The sequence below is a fragment of the Drosophila virilis genome, chromosome 2 (assembly GCF_030788295.1).
Source record: "Drosophila virilis strain 15010-1051.87 chromosome 2, Dvir_AGI_RSII-ME, whole genome shotgun sequence".
Taxonomy (NCBI): domain Eukaryota; kingdom Metazoa; phylum Arthropoda; class Insecta; order Diptera; family Drosophilidae; genus Drosophila; species Drosophila virilis.
The window spans coordinates 14,613,088-14,629,990 of record NC_091544.1 but is presented as its reverse complement, the minus strand read 5'-3'; the positions used below and the strand labels follow the sequence as shown (position 1 = coordinate 14,629,990).

General features: G+C 44.5%; 7 protein-coding genes across 8 annotated transcripts in view; 3 read left to right on the top strand and 4 right to left on the bottom strand.

Moving 5' to 3' along the window:
* Positions 1-13: 13 nt before the first annotated feature.
* On the bottom strand, positions 14-1,688 carry Vps16B (Vacuolar protein sorting 16B). Its single transcript, XM_002053788.4, has 2 exons — positions 1,552-1,688; positions 14-1,498 (listed from the first exon to the last, which is right to left on the bottom strand). Exons 1-2 carry the CDS (start codon positions 1,575-1,577, stop codon positions 118-120), a joined length of 1,407 nt encoding a protein of 468 aa, XP_002053824.1. The 5' UTR covers positions 1,578-1,688; the 3' UTR covers positions 14-117.
* Positions 1,689-1,713: 25 nt separating this feature from the next.
* LOC116650893 (zinc carboxypeptidase) lies at positions 1,714-3,437 on the top strand. Of its 2 annotated transcripts, none has more exons than XM_032435875.2 (2): positions 1,714-1,796; positions 2,018-3,437. In XM_032435875.2, the coding sequence occupies exon 2, from the start codon at positions 2,025-2,027 to the stop codon at positions 3,363-3,365; it is 1,341 nt and encodes a 446-aa protein (XP_032291766.1). In that variant the 5' UTR covers positions 1,714-1,796; positions 2,018-2,024; the 3' UTR covers positions 3,366-3,437. The 2 variants fall into 2 exon arrangements, with proteins under 2 accessions (XP_032291766.1, XP_032291762.1); XM_032435871.2 differs by lacking the exon at positions 1,714-1,796 and adding an exon at positions 1,850-1,961.
* niki (nimA-like kinase) lies at positions 2,954-6,618 on the bottom strand. The gene is made up of 9 exons (XM_002053790.4): positions 5,787-6,618; positions 5,590-5,728; positions 5,237-5,520; positions 5,013-5,180; positions 4,445-4,954; positions 4,206-4,374; positions 3,958-4,143; positions 3,664-3,896; positions 2,954-3,606 (listed from the first exon to the last, which is right to left on the bottom strand). Exons 1-9 carry the CDS (start codon positions 6,473-6,475, stop codon positions 3,477-3,479), a joined length of 2,508 nt encoding a protein of 835 aa, XP_002053826.1. The 5' UTR covers positions 6,476-6,618; the 3' UTR covers positions 2,954-3,476.
* A 275-nt stretch (positions 6,619-6,893) lies between these two features.
* On the bottom strand, positions 6,894-8,569 carry RabX4 (RAS oncogene family member RabX4). Its single transcript, XM_002053791.4, has 4 exons — positions 8,223-8,569; positions 7,834-8,126; positions 7,414-7,527; positions 6,894-7,358 (listed from the first exon to the last, which is right to left on the bottom strand). The coding sequence occupies exons 1-4, from the start codon at positions 8,344-8,346 to the stop codon at positions 7,248-7,250; spliced, it is 642 nt and encodes a 213-aa protein (XP_002053827.1). The 5' UTR covers positions 8,347-8,569; the 3' UTR covers positions 6,894-7,247.
* Positions 8,570-8,703: 134 nt separating this feature from the next.
* Positions 8,704-10,388, bottom strand: Kaz (E3 ubiquitin-protein transferase Katazuke). The gene has a single exon (XM_002053792.4). The coding sequence runs from the start codon at positions 10,280-10,282 to the stop codon at positions 9,104-9,106; it is 1,179 nt and encodes a 392-aa protein (XP_002053828.1). The 5' UTR covers positions 10,283-10,388; the 3' UTR covers positions 8,704-9,103.
* A 312-nt stretch (positions 10,389-10,700) lies between these two features.
* RpS3 (ribosomal protein S3) lies at positions 10,701-11,991 on the top strand. The gene is made up of 2 exons (XM_002053793.4): positions 10,701-10,846; positions 11,135-11,991. The coding sequence occupies exons 1-2, from the start codon at positions 10,811-10,813 to the stop codon at positions 11,837-11,839; spliced, it is 741 nt and encodes a 246-aa protein (XP_002053829.1). The 5' UTR covers positions 10,701-10,810; the 3' UTR covers positions 11,840-11,991.
* Positions 11,992-12,131: 140 nt separating this feature from the next.
* The window catches only part of Ir94h (Ionotropic receptor 94h), a 124,918-nt gene continuing 120,146 nt past the window's right edge, over positions 12,132-16,903 (top strand). The window contains exons 1-2 of the mRNA XM_070207553.1: positions 12,132-12,319; positions 12,400-13,170. The gene's annotated coding sequence lies outside the window, so the exon portion shown is untranslated. The remainder of the gene's footprint in view (positions 12,320-12,399; positions 13,171-16,903) is intronic.

Here is a 16,903-nt window from a genome sequence, read left to right as displayed (position 1 = left end):
ATTTGCGATTATTTAATATATATATATATTATATATAAATATATATTTAAAAATTTTAATAATTACATATATAAAAAGGTAATAAAAAATACATTTATATAAACGTTCTAAGGTTTCCTAAAGCTTCAGTTTAATATTGTCCGTTGTCCAACGTTTGCTTTGCAGCAATTTGAGCGCATTTTCACAGTAAAACTGCTCCTCGGATCGTTCAGGTAGCGTTTCCTTCAATTGCTGTAATTCTTGCTGTTGTTTTAGACTGACCATAGCATCAATGACGGCTTTGATGCATTTGACACGTTGCGCCAGTGCCAATTTTTCGGGACTGTTGCTCATCTTGGAGAGAAATAGCTGTAATACCGTTGCAGGCGCCTGCAACTCAAAGAGCCGCTGCACGGCTAGTGACAAATCAAAGCTAATGTGAAACTGCTTCGTTTTGAGCGGATTCCAACCGGAAACGCGCTCAAAGATGCATTCCAAATCCGCATAGGCTTGTGCATGGGCGCGTTCATTTAGCGCAGTCCATTCATACTGTGCTGGTGAGATTTCCTGATCGGCGGCAAAGCGCTGGGGTGAGCTGAGCTTAAGCATGTCCTGTTCCTTCCAGTTCTTGTTCTGCGTGCAGCATACATACAAAAACTCAATGGGCGTGGGCTCATCACCTATCTGTTGGGCCAGACCAGTTACAGGTTCCTTTTCCTTGACCAGCTGCAGCTTTAAGGCCGCATGAAAGACCTGCTCATATAGTGAAATAACGCCCACACCAGCGCTGGCATACGCATCAACCAGACGCTGCAGCTGTTGTTTTCGCGTTGTCAATTCACTGCAGGTCATGGCTGCTTGAAACTGCCTGAGAGCAGCTTCCTGGTGGCGACCGAACCGCTGCAATATATCAATATAGTGGCTCACATCACCGCTTTGCCGCAGGTAACTGAGATAGTGTTCCAGCGCCTTGGGCCGCTGCTGTAGTATGTTATGGAACTGGGTGGTGTTCAGCGTGCGTTTGAGGAACAGCAGCACACCAATTATCGCATCGCCGCCGTTGGCCAACACCATATCCAACAGTTGTCGCTTCTCCAGCAGCGATTTGAACATTTCCAATGGTGCCACTTTGCCATGCAGTAGCTTCTGTGCGGTAGCTTCCAGATTGGGGCTGTACAGAGTACTCTGTATTTGGCGTCGCAACAGCTTTAGCTCCTCCTCAGGCGTTACGCCCTTGGGCATGACATGATCGTCCAATGTTTGTTCTTGTAACACCAGACTAAGCGCCTCATCGCTCAATATGGCTTTAATGGAGAGATGATTCAGTGTTCCCAGCGCGGCACTATTATCAAAACTGGCCTCTGATATGGTGTCGTCATTAAATATTGAATTGTTGTCCCATTTACTGTTCTGGCTGGCGTGACCTGAGCTTCCTCTGACGCCGGCATCGCCAAGATCAACATCATCTTCGTCGTCAAAGCTAAAGGCAGCTCTCGAGGAGCGGTTCCAATAGTTTTCGCTGTCAACAAATGTAATTTTAACTGCAAAACCCCATACTTTAAGCGCACTTACTCTGTGTTATCAAATTGAGATTCCATTGGTTTGTATTCTTAAAAAAACAGCTGATAGTGTGACCAGCTCTTGTAAGTATTTGTAAACAGGGAAGCTCAAAATATCGAAATATAGTTATCGGCTTAAAATTTAAAAAAAAAAAAATACGTAAGCGCGCTTTTATCACGATATTAAATGTGCTACATTATAAACTAAGCTAAAACTATTATTCTTAACTTAAAAAACATAGTTGGACTTACAAGCTGGTATGTTTATGTTTATTTAGACTTGAGACATTTTTTTATTTGATCTCATTAACGGAGTCAACAGAGAAACAATAATCTTGCTTTGCTTATATACCCATACTAACAAAATATACACATATACATGTATGTGCATAATTTCATCTGTAATCAATTATGCCCTCAAAGGTGAGGCTGATAAGCGAGGGTAAAATTTCCAAACAATAGTAATTTGTCTGTTCCAGAGTGAACATGTTATCTGTCTCATTTGTTCTGATCCTGGTCGTGCTCAGCCCTCACGCTCGGGCTGCGAGGCACTGCACCAAGGCTGATCGATGTGCATTAGGCGTCGAATCTCAGGTCGCAGCTGCTCCTTCCGCCAAGGCACGCTACGATCATACGCGGATATATAATGTGGAGCTGGCCACAGTCAATCACGTCGAGCTTTTTCAGGCATTGGAGGAGGCTAGCGATTCGTGCAGCTTTATGGGGCACGCGCGAGTGCCTGGCCAGAAGCTAACTATTATGGTGACCGCTCCTAAAGTGGCCGACTTTGATGATCTTTTGCATAGCTACAACGTGAGCCATCGCATATTGAACTACAACTTTCAGGACCTAATAGACGCCAATTACCTTGATGTAGCAGCAGAGAGCACGCCTGCGGATCAGTTCGATTGGAAGCGTTACTTTCAGCTGGACAACATATATGACTGGCTAGAGAAGTTGGCACGTGAGCAGCCTGAAGTGGTAAAGGTGTTGGACATGGGTTTGAGCACTCAAGGTCTGCCCATCAAGGGAGTAAAGATTGCCTTTGGTGGCGAGAATCTGACAAGTGTATTCATAGAGAGTGGAATACATGCACGCGAATGGATTGCACCTGCTACAGCCACCTACTTTATTGATCAGCTGCTGCACTCCAACGATACCTTAGTGCAGGCCATGGCTCGCTCTCATAACTGGCTGATCTTCCCAACGGTAAATCCGGATGGGTATCACTATAGCTTCACTGGGGATCGGATGTGGCGTAAGAACCGCCAGCTCTTTGGTATCTGTCGCGGCGTCGATCTGAATCGCAATTTTCCACTGAGCTGGAACACAACAGGTGCCAGTGGCAATCCCTGTAAATATGATTACTCTGGCCCAGCCGCTGCCAGCGAGCTAGAAACTCAACGCATTATACAGTTTTTGGAAGAGCATGTCGAACCGGAACGCATTCGCACCTATCTATCTCTGCACAGCTACTCGCAGCTCATTATGTTTCCATATGGTCACACAGCGGAGCGTGTGGAAAATTATGCAGACCTCAAGGCGATCGGCCAATTGGCAGCGGCGCGCATAAAGGCACTCACTGGACGTGTTTATAAGAGCGGCAGCATACATGAGACCATCTACCCATCAAGTGGTGGCTCAAAGGATTGGGCTCATAGTCAGCTGAAGGTGCCGATTACCTTTACTTTTGAGCTGCGCGGTCCACCAGATAGCGATGACATGTTCATCTTGCCGGCCAAAGAGATTGAGCCAACAGCTCGTGAGGCATTCGCTGCGGTTCAAACCATTGTGGAGGAGGCGCGAAAACGTGGTTATTACCAGTAAATGAGACAAAGCTTTTTTATTCATTTTGATAAATAAAGGCATAATACATACGAAGAATATTTCAACTAGTAATGGACAATAGAGCTCTTGCGGTCAGAATCTGTGCATATGTTAACCCTCAAAGGAGGAAATGAGCGGTGTGGTCGTCTCTACCATCACCAAAACGCTATGAGCCAGCGGAAACACATCATTCACCTGCACATAATAACCGCGCTCACACTGTTCCTTGGATGAGTGCAGCCTGCGCAGGGAAAAGCAAATGGCTTACATGGACCTCGGCTCTGAAAAGTTAACTTACGCTAATATATCCATGGGTTCTGTGATTAACTCGGATTTGTAGACCGATGCCAGGAAATTGGTGAACGCGGCTGTATTGTTACCCAACTCCATTTCCGCATTGGGTGTGCACACCTCCAAGCCCAAGCCACTGCTGCTGGAACCAATCTCCGGCAAGCCATTCCTCGTGCCCCACACCGTAATTATATTATCCTCCGAGGCAACTATGGTGCACTGATCATTGCAATTCGCTTTCTACGAATTAAAGAAACTATTCATTGTGGACTCCTAGCAACTAGCTTAACCTGTATCCAACCACAATGTAACGTGCTCGTATTGCATCCACCAGTGTGGGCTGCTCCACTGCATTGCAATGCCGAATGCCACGTTGTCCTTCCTTATTGCGACCCATGGTATAGACATAGCCGCCTTCAGTGAGAAACACGGAATGCGTGGACGAGAAGCAAGCCTTCAGCACTTTAAAGGGCAATTGTATTTTCTTCTATGTTCGGAAAATAAGATTTTTAAAATCATTTCCATAATTTGTAGCTAGTCATTGCCTACAAAAGCTGTAATCCTGCCGGGCCGGTTAAAGCCCAGCTTGTTGTAGTCATTGCTGCCGCAGACATGCAGCTCGCCGTTGGCAAAGAGCACGGCTGATGTATCTGGGCCGCAGTAGATCCTTGAGGGTTTGCTCTTGACATGCGACAACAATATCTTCTGTGGATGCATTCTGAGAAGGGTAATGCCAGGAATGGGTGTCTGTGCCTGTGTCTCTTGCGATTTAATTAAAAGTCACTTACTGCTGCTGCTGGTGGTTGCCCAGGCCCAGAGCTCCAGACACGCTGGTGCCCCAAACATAAACGGCGCCCTCGCGACTCAACGCCATCACATGATGCAGGCCGGCGGCAATCTGCTCAATGCGCACATCCGCCAGTTTGGCTATGAGCTTAGGAGTGAAATAATCCTTCTGTTCGTCCTGGCCCAGAGCGAACTTGATGTTATTGCCACAGCTCAGCAGATTACCGGATTGGGTGAGGAATACTGTGAAACCATCGCCGGCACAAGCGCTGACCATATGATAATTGCGTACACTCTGCACCAGTCCGGGATAATGTTTCCAGGTCTCCAGCGAGGTCAGGCCCAGCTGACCGTGTGTGCCCTCGCCCCAGGCGTATGACGAACCATCATCGTTGATGACCACAAAGTGGGATTCGCTCATGGCCACGCAGACAATAAATGCCTTGGGTGGCAGCTGTATAGGACTCATGCTGAAGCTGTTGCCAAAGGATTTCAGCTGGTACAAGACAGATCTGAAAAAAGTAGCTAGCATGATTAACAAATCAGCTCTGCCTGGTCCAATAAACCTACCGCTTCTCTATAACCTCATGGGGCGCAACTGTTTCAGCGCTCATAAGCTTCCTCGTTTCTGTTTGGGCCGTGGGCAGCTCCATGGCTAAATTGCTGCAGCTGGCAAAAAGTGAGGTTGGCGCCGCTATCAAGCTGCCATTGTTGCTCACATTATCCTCGTAGGTGTAGCTAGAGGGTAAGTGATGGGGTATTCATCTAACTCGGGCGGCGTATTCGCAACTCACCCTTTGTTCTTGCCGAGACTGCGAAATATTAGGGGGATCCAATAGACTAGCACCTCCGACGCAGTGGGTCGCCGTGCTGCATCCACCTGTAGCAGATTGGCCATGAGACTGCGCAGACCCGAGGTGTAGCCGGGTGGCACAGCTGTATAGGAGCCGGCCATGATTTTCGTAACCAGCTCCGACAGATTGGAGGCGGCAAAGGTCTTTTTCAAACAGCACAGCTCACCCAAAATGCAGCCCAACGCCCAAATGTCACTTTTATTGTCATATTCCTTGCCCTCGCACTGTAAACACCAATCCCATGGAATAGATTGTTCGTCAAGTCTGAGGAGAAGACAGAAGACAACACTCACCATCTCGGGACTAAAATAGTAGGGCGTGCCAAGCACAGTCTGTGCGTGAATCTTTGCGTTCATAATTTTTGATATGCCAAAGTCTCCAATCTTAACGATTCCACGCCCGTTGAGGAACACATTGGCCGTCTTCAGATCGCTGTAAATGGCCAAAAACTCCAGATATATGGCTATATATTTAAAAGACTGCTCTTTACCGATGCAAAATGTTCTCCGAGTGCATATAGTTAATAGCGCTGGATATCTGCTCAAAGACCGCGATTATATAGCGCTCGGGAAAATGTTGTGTGCCCTGTCGGTCAGCTATTATTTGAGCCAAGGTGCCACCATCCGCATACTCCATCTCGATGAGCAATGTATTATCTTTGATAAAGCTGCCCAGATAGCTGACTATGTTTGGATGATGCAGCTTGGAGAACACCTCCACCTCGTTCATGGCCAGATCGCGACCCGGGGGCGTTAGCTCACTCAAATTGATTTGCTTAAACACAATATGATGTCCATCAAATTTGCGCCTGTACAGAATTGCGATGCCAAACGAGCCCTGACCGACAACGCGCACCTTTTCGTAGTTGGCCAGTTCGGTTCCGGCTATGTTCAGCTCCTCCTTGGGCACCTCCAATTGCCGCAACGGCTTATCCGGTGAATGCGGCACATGGTTTATGGCCATGGCCTTAGCAAGCGATGTGCTGGGCGCGCCTGTGTTGCCGTCGGTTATGGTGAAAACTGTGGGTATGGCGCGAGAGCTGAGCTTGCGGCACGTGTGCTGCTTCTGCTGTGGAGCAACCAGCGGCAACTGCAGCGATGTAGTTGTCAACGTGGTTGCATCTGTAATGCGCCCATTAAAAATTGGCAAGGAGCTGGCTTTGTTCCGAAACTTTTTCATATCATCCGCGCAAATTGTCACGATTGTCAAAGCAGCACAAAAATCGAACTTCAACTATCTATTCTGCTCCTCATAAGATATGACATCGCTCATCGTTGTGGACAATTTGGTTGCTAGGCGCCACGGAGCCGCCGCGCCGCGCTAATTGACAGCCTGATTGGTATCTCATTAATCATGGAAAATTTTGAAATGAAAATTGACCAATTGAGTTTTTGTATTATGAATGTATAATTGATCAGATCCAAGCAAAACTAGTCCAAATAGACTTTATTATGTTTGCTTTACTTTAAAAGTTTGTGATTGTAACAAACGTTACAGGCGGCTTACATTCAGATTTTGTTATTTGCGTCAAACATTATAGCTATGTTTACGATTTTTATACAATATATTTTATATATAATATATATATATAGACTTATTTAGCTTAACAAGTACACGAGTTAGTTAATGTAGAAATTATGACGCGACTATTATTGATGATTTGCACGAATATGCTAAAATTATTATGCTATTCTTGGACTATCTTAAAAAATGCACAATCTGTACGTTTTACATAGGCTTGACTTGAATGTTTTATGCATTTAAAATGTTTTCTTTGTTTTTAATTATTATTCATTTTATCATTTTTAATAATTTTATCGTTTGCGGTATATAACCTGCACAAACTTGGCTACATGAATTGTTGCTGCTAGCTGTACAATGCTTTGCAAAACTTTGGACAACTTATTCAGGTTACACAGCGGATCAATGGCCTACTCTTGTTGACGGTAATTTAGCAGGTGCAACGATTATCACCGGATAGACTACCCAAACTGAAGGTTCCTAAGCCATTCGATCCGGGTGATTTCTTGTCCTGTTTCTCATCATTGTCAAAGTTATCGCCCTGCAAATAATACTAATTAGTTATTGAATTAAATTAAATTCTGCTTTTAACTTACTCGTCGCTCACGCTGTTCACGTATTTTACGAGCTAGCGACAAAAATGCGTCCTCAATGTTAATATTCGATTTGCATGAGACCTCAAAAAAGGGCATATCAAAGTTTTCGGCAATCTGAAAGCAATAAATTTCATTAAGACTGCATTAGACTCCTTATGTATCAGATTATTTCTATCAACCTGATAGGATTGGACCCAGATAACAAATTATACAATTAATGCTTGTTTATCAATATATCTTGACAAAAACAGGGCATTTATAAGCTACTGTATGTTCTCTAAATAAAAGAGAAATCTTGCGCCAAGTATATAAATTGTTAGTGTCATTCAAAGGGGTTTATTGATTGAGAAGGTTTTTAGGACATCTTTCATCTGCTACTATATACATATCTTACGTATATTTTACATATTTGCCACCCACCTTTTCACCTCTCTCCTTGTCCACCATCCGCTGTGTCGTTGAGCATTCGCATTTGTTGCCAGCCAGCACTTTGACAACGTCGGGTGAGGCATTCTCCTGTATGTTGCGCAACCAATAGGACAAATTGTTATAGCTCTCCAGATTGGTAACATCGTACATAAGTAAAATGCCCATGGCACCGCGGTAATAGGCTGTGGTTAGTGTGCGAAAACGTTCCTGCCCAGCTGTGTCCCAGATTTGCAGCTTTATGGGCACACCATCGAGATTAATGAGTTTCTGTTTAAAGTCAATGCCTGGGCGGGTGAAGGATGGATGATGTTGTTATTCAAGCCAGACAAAAGAATATATAAATATGTATGTATATGTATGTCACCTGTCGCAACACTTACCAATGGTGGAGATGTATGTGTCGTAGTATTTCTCATCACAATATCTGTGCACAATGCACGTCTTGCCAACGTTGGAGTCACCCAGCACCAGCACTTTGTAGGTGGCCACAAAATCCAAAGCCATTTTGCGTATTGCTCTGAGCGGGTTTAGTGTTACAGATGGGTTTGTGTTGTTGCTTTTGTTTCTTGGTGGTGTCAGTAGAGGTGGTGGTTGGGGGTGGTGTTGGTGTGAGGTTTTGGCCGTAGGGGTTGAACGTATATGGTGTTTATGTATCTGTTTGTTGTTGTTATTACTATAGAAGAAGACGCAGCTGTTTAGCTCGAGATGCTGCGTTAATTATTGTGGGTCGCGACAGCGATTTGTAAATTTTCACAATATCCTATGCATTTTAGCAGCTGAGCTGGCTAAGAGCAACAACAACAATACAGAGTTCAAGTGCAAATGAAATTGGAGACCCAAACAATTGGAAACCCTTCAAGCTTTGCTTATTATTTATATGATTTTCTCTTTATTTATTCTGATATATTTGCATAGTTTTCACTTAGGAAGGAATTAAATAACGTCGTCCGCGTTGCACTCAGCATGAATCAACATCGACATACTGCTGCTGCTGCTGCTGCTGCTACTGACTGCGCAGTCGAAAAAATCAATAGAATTGCGACGGCGCAGCGTCGACAATCAAATGTGGACGAGAACAAACTAATCGTAATCGAAATTCAAACGCGCAGTTGTTGAAAAACTGATGCGCCACTTAAATATACATACATAATAGAAATATAGTTATACAAAATATATATATATATAGTCATTTCTGGCTTAATCATAATGATAGTATAGAGGGTTAATTTTAAACAAAGTCTGGCCGTTCAGACTATTCGGTTTACATGATAAATACCTTGTCGATTTTAGGCTTTGTAAACTTAACATTGGTTACGGGGCATGTCATGGTGCCATCCTCTTTGGTTATCTTCGGCAAAGCTAGCCGTCCATAAATTTGTCCATTTGGCAACATCATTGGCTGATTGTGCTCGTTCAGCGGCAAACCAGTAACGCGACAGATGAGGCGACTCTGCACGCAGTGGGAGTATGGCAACTTGAGCGCAATCCGATTGAGATCCTCCTGGCAGACGGGACAATTGAGATTGCGGCAGGTCTGAGAGTAGCATTGTGGCGTCTTCAAAGCTGATAGACCAGCCTGAACGGCTGCCGAAAAGACTGATGTGCTTGAAAGCTGGAACAAGCGATAGTTTTCGTGACGAAAGTCTAACACAAGCTGCTCCCAGCGCTTGGGATCCATGTACTTCTTGCAGTGCTCCATTTCGGTGTCGGCTGGATAGGCCAACAGGGCCATCACGTGACAAATCTCATTCAATTGGGTCTTCTCATAAGCTGGAAAGTAGCGTCGCGAATGCTTGACAGCTTCGAAGCGCTGATTCTGACGCACCAGCTCAATGAATTCCTGCACACGCAGGCTAAACTCAATGGTTGAGTTGATTTTGCGCAGCTTGGACTTGTTGTCAATGCACCAGAGCACGCATTTAGTAGTGCTGTGATTGGCCAGATCGTCCTCCACTTCACGCGAAGTTTGAAATATGTCCAGATTTGTCAAATTACGCACATCAGAGCGTGCTGCCAGTTCCTCGGCCGTCTCGTAATAGCCCATGCGCAACAGATGCTCAATTACCAAGCGATCTAGACGAATACGCTTCCATTGATCGACCGAACCCTGACACACCTCGTCAGCGTTGCGAGGCATTATGCCCTTGAGATGTTCTAGCTTGCGCTTGCAAATCTGTGTGACGCTCAGCTCGTCGTTGATACTCTCGTCGGCTTTGCGCTTGAGCACCTGAAGCTTTTGTGCTACATTGCCCATTAGCTTGGCCACATCCGATAATATGGGCGGCTGCTCGGCGTCCAAGGCCTTTTCCACCTGACGCGAAACATTCATCACTTGGTCAACTTCACGGTCGATAATCTTTTGAGCTGATCTGAAGCGTTTATTAAGTATTTCGTATGGCACTTTTAGTGTGGCGTGCTCCAACGCCTTTATTTCGGACATTTTGCTGATTTAATCCTCCTAAATCCGTTATTTATTTTCGTTTTTAATTAAGATACGCAATTTGTTGCTGCTTTGTTCTACAGCTGGCAAATTATCGATGCACCTATTGATAGTCAATAAATGTTCATATCGATAATGGGTTAATAATTTGTGGCGGCAAGCGATAAAGTGTGCATTACTATTTTGTCCAAATTTAGTACTATTTCCTTGCGAATATCGTTCAGAGTTGATTTAATCGAATCGATGTTTAGCTCTTTAATGTTGAACATACAAATGTGCACGTTATTTGGGAAAAAGCTAAAGAAAGCGGTGGGCGATGATGTCGCACAAGCATGCTGTGTATCTCCTGCGGTATGATGCTGCTACTTAAGTAAGTTCGTAATTTGATAAATTTGACACACAGCAATCGGTATGTTTTTCGTTGCAACCCTACAGGTGGCAAAGCAGTGTATGCGACGGCCATGTTATCGGTAAAGCAGGTCGCTGTCTTTCTTTCTTTTTGACCACGTTCCGTGCGAGTCGTATGAAATGAACATGAACCTAAACATTTCGAAGAAACGTAAGGTAATTAAACGAAAATTGCATTGGAAAGCAAATAAATAAGTGTACTGCACCTGCGTACATGTTGTGTGCATAAAGTTGTGTGAGCAATCTGCGGCGGTGCCGCAAAAACAGTGCTAAACCAAAGTTAACCTCAAAACGCGGGCGTCTGTGGCAGGCGTGGAGCACCCGTGTCATGCTCTCAGTTAAAACAACAAAAACAATGACATAGACAATGCGATTCGTGAAGCAAGTGATGTCTTAAGGCTTGGGTTATGCATGGCTAACAGGTGTTATACTTTCATTTTACAGTTCGTCTCCGACGGTATCTTCAAGGCGGAGTTGAATGAGTTCCTTACTCGCGAGCTCGCCGAGGATGGTTACTCCGGTGTTGAGGTGCGTGTGACTCCATCCCGCACTGAAATCATCATCATGGCCACCAAGACCCAACAAGTGCTGGGCGAGAAGGGCCGTCGCATTCGTGAGCTCACTGCCATGGTGCAGAAGCGTTTCAACTTCGAGACCGGCCGCATTGAGCTGTACGCTGAGAAGGTCGCCACTCGCGGTCTCTGCGCCATCGCCCAGGCTGAATCGCTGCGTTACAAGCTGACCGGTGGATTGGCCGTGCGTCGCGCTTGCTATGGTGTGCTGCGTTTCATCATGGAGTCTGGCGCCAAGGGCTGTGAAGTCGTTGTGTCTGGCAAACTGCGTGGTCAGCGTGCCAAGTCGATGAAGTTCGTCGATGGACTCATGATTCACTCTGGTGATCCGTGCAACGATTATGTCGAGACCGCCACACGTCACGTTCTGCTGCGCCAGGGCGTTCTGGGCATCAAGGTCAAGATCATGTTGCCGTACGATCCCAAGAACAAGATTGGACCCAAGAAGCCACTGCCAGACAATGTGTCTGTCGTTGAGCCCAAGGAAGAGAAGATCTATGAGACGCCAGAGACGGAGTACAAGATTCCGCCACAGACCAAGCCTCTGGATGATCTCTCCGAGGCTAAGGTTATGTAAAATAAAGTTTTACTGTTTAACAAGAGCAACAACAACAACAACAAGAGCAACAAGTGTGCAGAGTTTGCGATAAATACAACAACAACAAAAAATCACAAAAACAAAGCTAATTCAAATGTGTGGATTTAATAAACAAATTAATTTTTAGTAAACATTTAAATGTAAACACCAACCGCAGCCGCAGTTTTGTCCAGTGTACGAGGGCCGCCACATCGGTTCTGATGAGATCTCACTCCAGTATGCCTTCGGATCATCCTCCCCGTTCTTAACTGGCGGCAAACCAGTTTTCTGACCATTGCCGCATGTCTCTGTTTTCATTTCCAACGAAGCGGAAATCAGCGATTAAAAAAGGCAACTGATTTATGCGCTTGTCCTTCGCTTTGCGTGTAGCCCGGACACTCGGATAACTGCAGTTGCTTATGGGCCGCATATTTATCATGTTGATATGTTTATTTGGGTACTCCTTGGCACAGTGACATGGTATGAGTGCAAGTATCGCAGCAACTGCATCAATTGCCGCATGGAATCAACAATCAACTAATTTATCAACATTTTTGCAGACTATATAGCCAGTAAGAGTGCGAGATTAATGCAGAGTCTTTGCTTTTACCTTGCGCCGCATCTCACCTGGCACCGCACACCTTAAGTCCCAGCACACGATCGCTGCTGCATGACAAATGGGCCACATGCAACAGTTGCCCAGTTGCGTTTGCTGGGTGGCAGCCGCATGCTCATGGCCTGGCGGCTGCATCACGCATCAAGCTAGTTGCGATTTGTGCCATAAATCTAAATTAACGCTTCAAAGCGGTGCCCGGACATGACGGCGCACAGCGGAGACAGTGCCTGGGATCAGCTGACCCGGCTGCATTCTGGACAATGGCAATCAATAGAGCCCAGAGCTTATCGTTTGAGTCTGTGAGAAGTTTTTGCACACATTTTGGCATTTCAACGCGCGCATAAATCATAAAGAACCTTTTAAACACGACTTCGAACGTATGATTTCAACACAAAAATTTGTAAATAAATTAGATCGTGATTATGGTTACATCAATATCATCAGCAACGAGCATCAGCAACTTTTGTTGCCAGCAGCAACATTATTAACAAGCCAAACGCTCTGACATGTGCTGTGTTGTTTTTACCCCTCTGCGATCCACTGCCAACCTCATATTGACAGCAATAACACTAACTATATATTTTAATGGCTTAAACAGCAAGAGTTAACAACAACGACAACAACAAAGCATCGATAAGGCAAGCATTAAATGGATCTGTTTTACTGATAGACTTACAAATACCCTGTGTTCAGTGTACAACAACAAGTCATTATGGTGAGTTTTTTATTTATTCTATTATCATTATTATCTGGGTCTAAGATGAAGCGCGAAGAGCCTTCATTAAAATTAACAAGACCTTACCAAATTGAAACCATATTTCAAAATTGTAGTCTAGTAGGATTAAAATACCAATTTTTCATCACAAAATCAAGATTTTATAAAAGCACAATGAAAACTTTGCTAGGCGAGCATTGAATTTACACTCAAGAGGAGTCTTCGCCGAGTAGAGGGGAAACGGGGTGTAGCTTAATATAAAATGGTTTTAAAAAAGTGACCGTTAGAAATGTTTTGACTGTATGTTAGACACTGAATACCCTACTTTTAAATAGCAGTGTCTAATCTGAAAAACTTAATAGGTAGGTTGTCTAATCTATAAGATTTCCAATTTTTATACCCTGAACCCATTAAAAATGGGTATAAGGGTATATTGTACTTGTGCAAAATCCAAATGTATGTAACAGGCAGAAGGAAGCATCTCCGACCCCATAAAGTATATATATTCTTGATCAGCATCAAAAGCCGAATCGATCCAGCCATGTCCGTCTGTCCGTATGTATGAACGCAAGGATCTCAGAACCTATAAGAGCTAGAGACTTGAAATTTTAGATGTAGGTGCTCCTAGTACCTGCGCAGATCGAGGTTATTTCCGATAATCGATAACTTACTCCGTTTCGAAGCAATCGATAAAAATCGATATCGATATCCTGTTTATTAGGGAATTTTGGTCAATAAGAAGGGCTAGGGTCACCAAACTTGATAGCTTCTAAAATAGAACACATATATGCATTTGGTGTTGCAAGAAGAGGGTTCAGGGTATCCCCTAGTCGGGAGCTTCCGACTAGAACCTCATACTTGTTATTATTGTATAACACACTGCGTATACCCTTTGTCAATTTTCACACCGCACAGGGTATAATAAGGCAGCCAAGACAAAAGCTGCCGTCAACAAGTCTGCGGCGGTGGCTGGAAACGTGTTGCTAGCCATTTTTTTGCAGTTGTTTTGCTACGTGCCACATGCATATGCCTGTTATAGCAGAGCGGCGCAGGTTCATAACTTTAGTGTCTGCTTCGGTTCTGGCCATGTCAACACCAAAAAACTTAAAAAAATAATAATAATAATAACGAACCGAACAATGTATGCCCTACTGGAATTGTTTCTCACATCAAAGTCACAAAAGCGCCTTTTTAAGAACTCAGTCCCTAGGCGGAATGCCTATGCTCCATGGGCCAGCTCATGTGTCTAGATTCTGCGGCTCTCATTTAGGGTATAACAACAACAACAACAACAACAACAACAATTGGTTGTAACTGTAAGCGCATATTTCTATTGAGCTCTGCGGCCCGTCTGTGCTTATATATTTGCTTTGATTTATCAACATTATTGTGAGGCTTGTGTCATGATTTTTCCATCATTATTGTACATTAAGAAACGCTGGCGCGTAATGTGTTTTTCATGTGAACTGCCAGGGACCAGACGACACATTTATCATCATCAGATGCTGCTGCTGCCACTGATGATGTTGGAGCAGTTGCTTGCTGGATGCTGGGCTAAGTCATGATTATTTGCGGTGCTGCAACGGCTTCCCGCGCCTTTGGTTGGCTAACTGAGCAAATTTCCGAGATCTCGTGACGTGTGCAACTGGTTAGGGTTAACCGGAGCTAGCCCTCAACTGAAAAGTTTCAGATTCGGGGTTCTACTCGTTGAGTAGAGGGTATTAGTTCCAGCACCCGAGAAGTTTCAGCGATTTGATAAGCTGCATACTAACTTACTAAGCTGCGCTTAATTTAAAGCTGCATGCGATCTTTAGCTGCTGTGATAGCCATCCGGACTCACCGTGGGAAAGATCAACCAGTTTTAAGAGCTGCGCCAAGTTATCGCCGAACTGCGGCAGCCGATCAATAAAATAAGTGGCTTCAGCAGGTGCAATCCGAGCTCGCCAGCGTGTGTGTCACACTCTATAAATAAAATCAACCGATGGGCACTTCTTGACTGCTTAATCCCATGCCACCAATGGAAAGCATATATCCTTTCGTTTGGAAAGTAACGCAGACGTGTGCTCTGGCGCCAGTCCAATAGAGTGGGGCCCTCCAAGTTGTGGTTCAGTATGCTGCGATGGCTCACGTTGTAACTGCAGCAGATCATTGAGGTCGATCAATATAATTGTTAGCTTCTGGCCAGGCACGCGCGTCTATTTCATGAACCCACACGAATCACTCGCCCGACAGGGCAGCACTTGTGAGGCGCTGTCCAGCTCCATGTGATATATTCGCGTGTGATCGTAGCGTGCTTAGGCACCGCCTCGGGGTCATCCCCTACAGCACAGACTTGCTGCAGTTGCTCGGGCCACGAACGTTGCGACTGGCTGATAGCCACAATACCAAAAATTATATAGCATTTGTGGGCCAACTTTGAATACGTCCTCACTGACTAGATTGCGGTTTTATTTACACTATCCTGCTGATTTTTGTTTTTGTTGCTCACCCTGAATCCATGGAAAATGCTTTTGTGTAAATGTATGTAATAGGCGTAAGAATTTTCTACCCCATAAAATACATATAGTATTGGTCAGTATCAATAGATGAGTTGTTCTAGCCATGTCCGTCCGTTTATCCGTGCGTCTGTTCGTTTATATCCTGCACTCTTATTTAAATATTCTAATTTGCGTAGTCCTAACTTTTATCTTTAGCTGCTAACAAATACTAAAGAATGTGGCCAATAAATTCTTTGCGAATTTGCTGGTCCCCATGGCAAAATGTTGCAATGGAATCAAACGATTTATGAGTGTCTTTCATAACACATCATTAGCAACATTTTTGTCAGAATTTATAGCGCAATGCAATCTGAAAACGTTTAACGAGCTTGTTCTAAGCTTTTAGTGGCAGAAACCATCCAAATTCGGACTTAGCCAAACGGCAAACAAGTGCGCAACGATGCGACGCTGCGTCGTTAGGTTGGCTTAAATGTTGCAGATGCAGAAACCAATTACAGTTGCATACGTGTGCGTGTGTGTGTGTGTGTGAGTGTGAGTGCATAAATTTGTCGCATGCCCCCTGGACATCGGGCCAGTCATTTACGATGAGCTTTTAGTGTTAATTTATTACGGTACAGTTCAAATAAAAATGGCGTCTTTTCTTCCAATCAGCGAGCCGAGCTTTAACTGCTTGGCTAGGTGCACTGCTTAAACCTGCTTGTCAAATCGTTGCGGCAACAACAACAACAACAACAACAACAAATGGAGTTATGCAACAGTCGCGTCACCCGCTCACACGGGTGCATACTGCCAAAATGCATTTCTTGTAATAGACTTAACGTGACTTGGTCTTGGGAAACCAATTACAGAGCCACATTAATATTGGCAACATTGTGCCGCAACCAAATGCTGCCAGCATGCAACAAATTTTTAATTAAGGACACTTTGCCCGCAGCAAAGGCACACAATGGCGCGGGGGTGTTGCCAACATTGCCAGCCGGTGCATGCACAAAATAATCTTATCAACATTTTGGCAATTAATTTTTTCTGCTCATTTGAGGCGGCCCCGGCCAAACAGAAGCCGCAGCCTGCAGCCTGCATGGCTGTCTGTCCGCTTGCCCGTTGACCATAAAAGCATTTTAATTTCTTTATTTACAACAACTATAAATCATGGCCTAGGTGTTTTACCATAATTTAAAACTACTCGCATTCGCACTATTTTCCAACATTTTGTTTCGTCTTCGCCTCGTATTTTT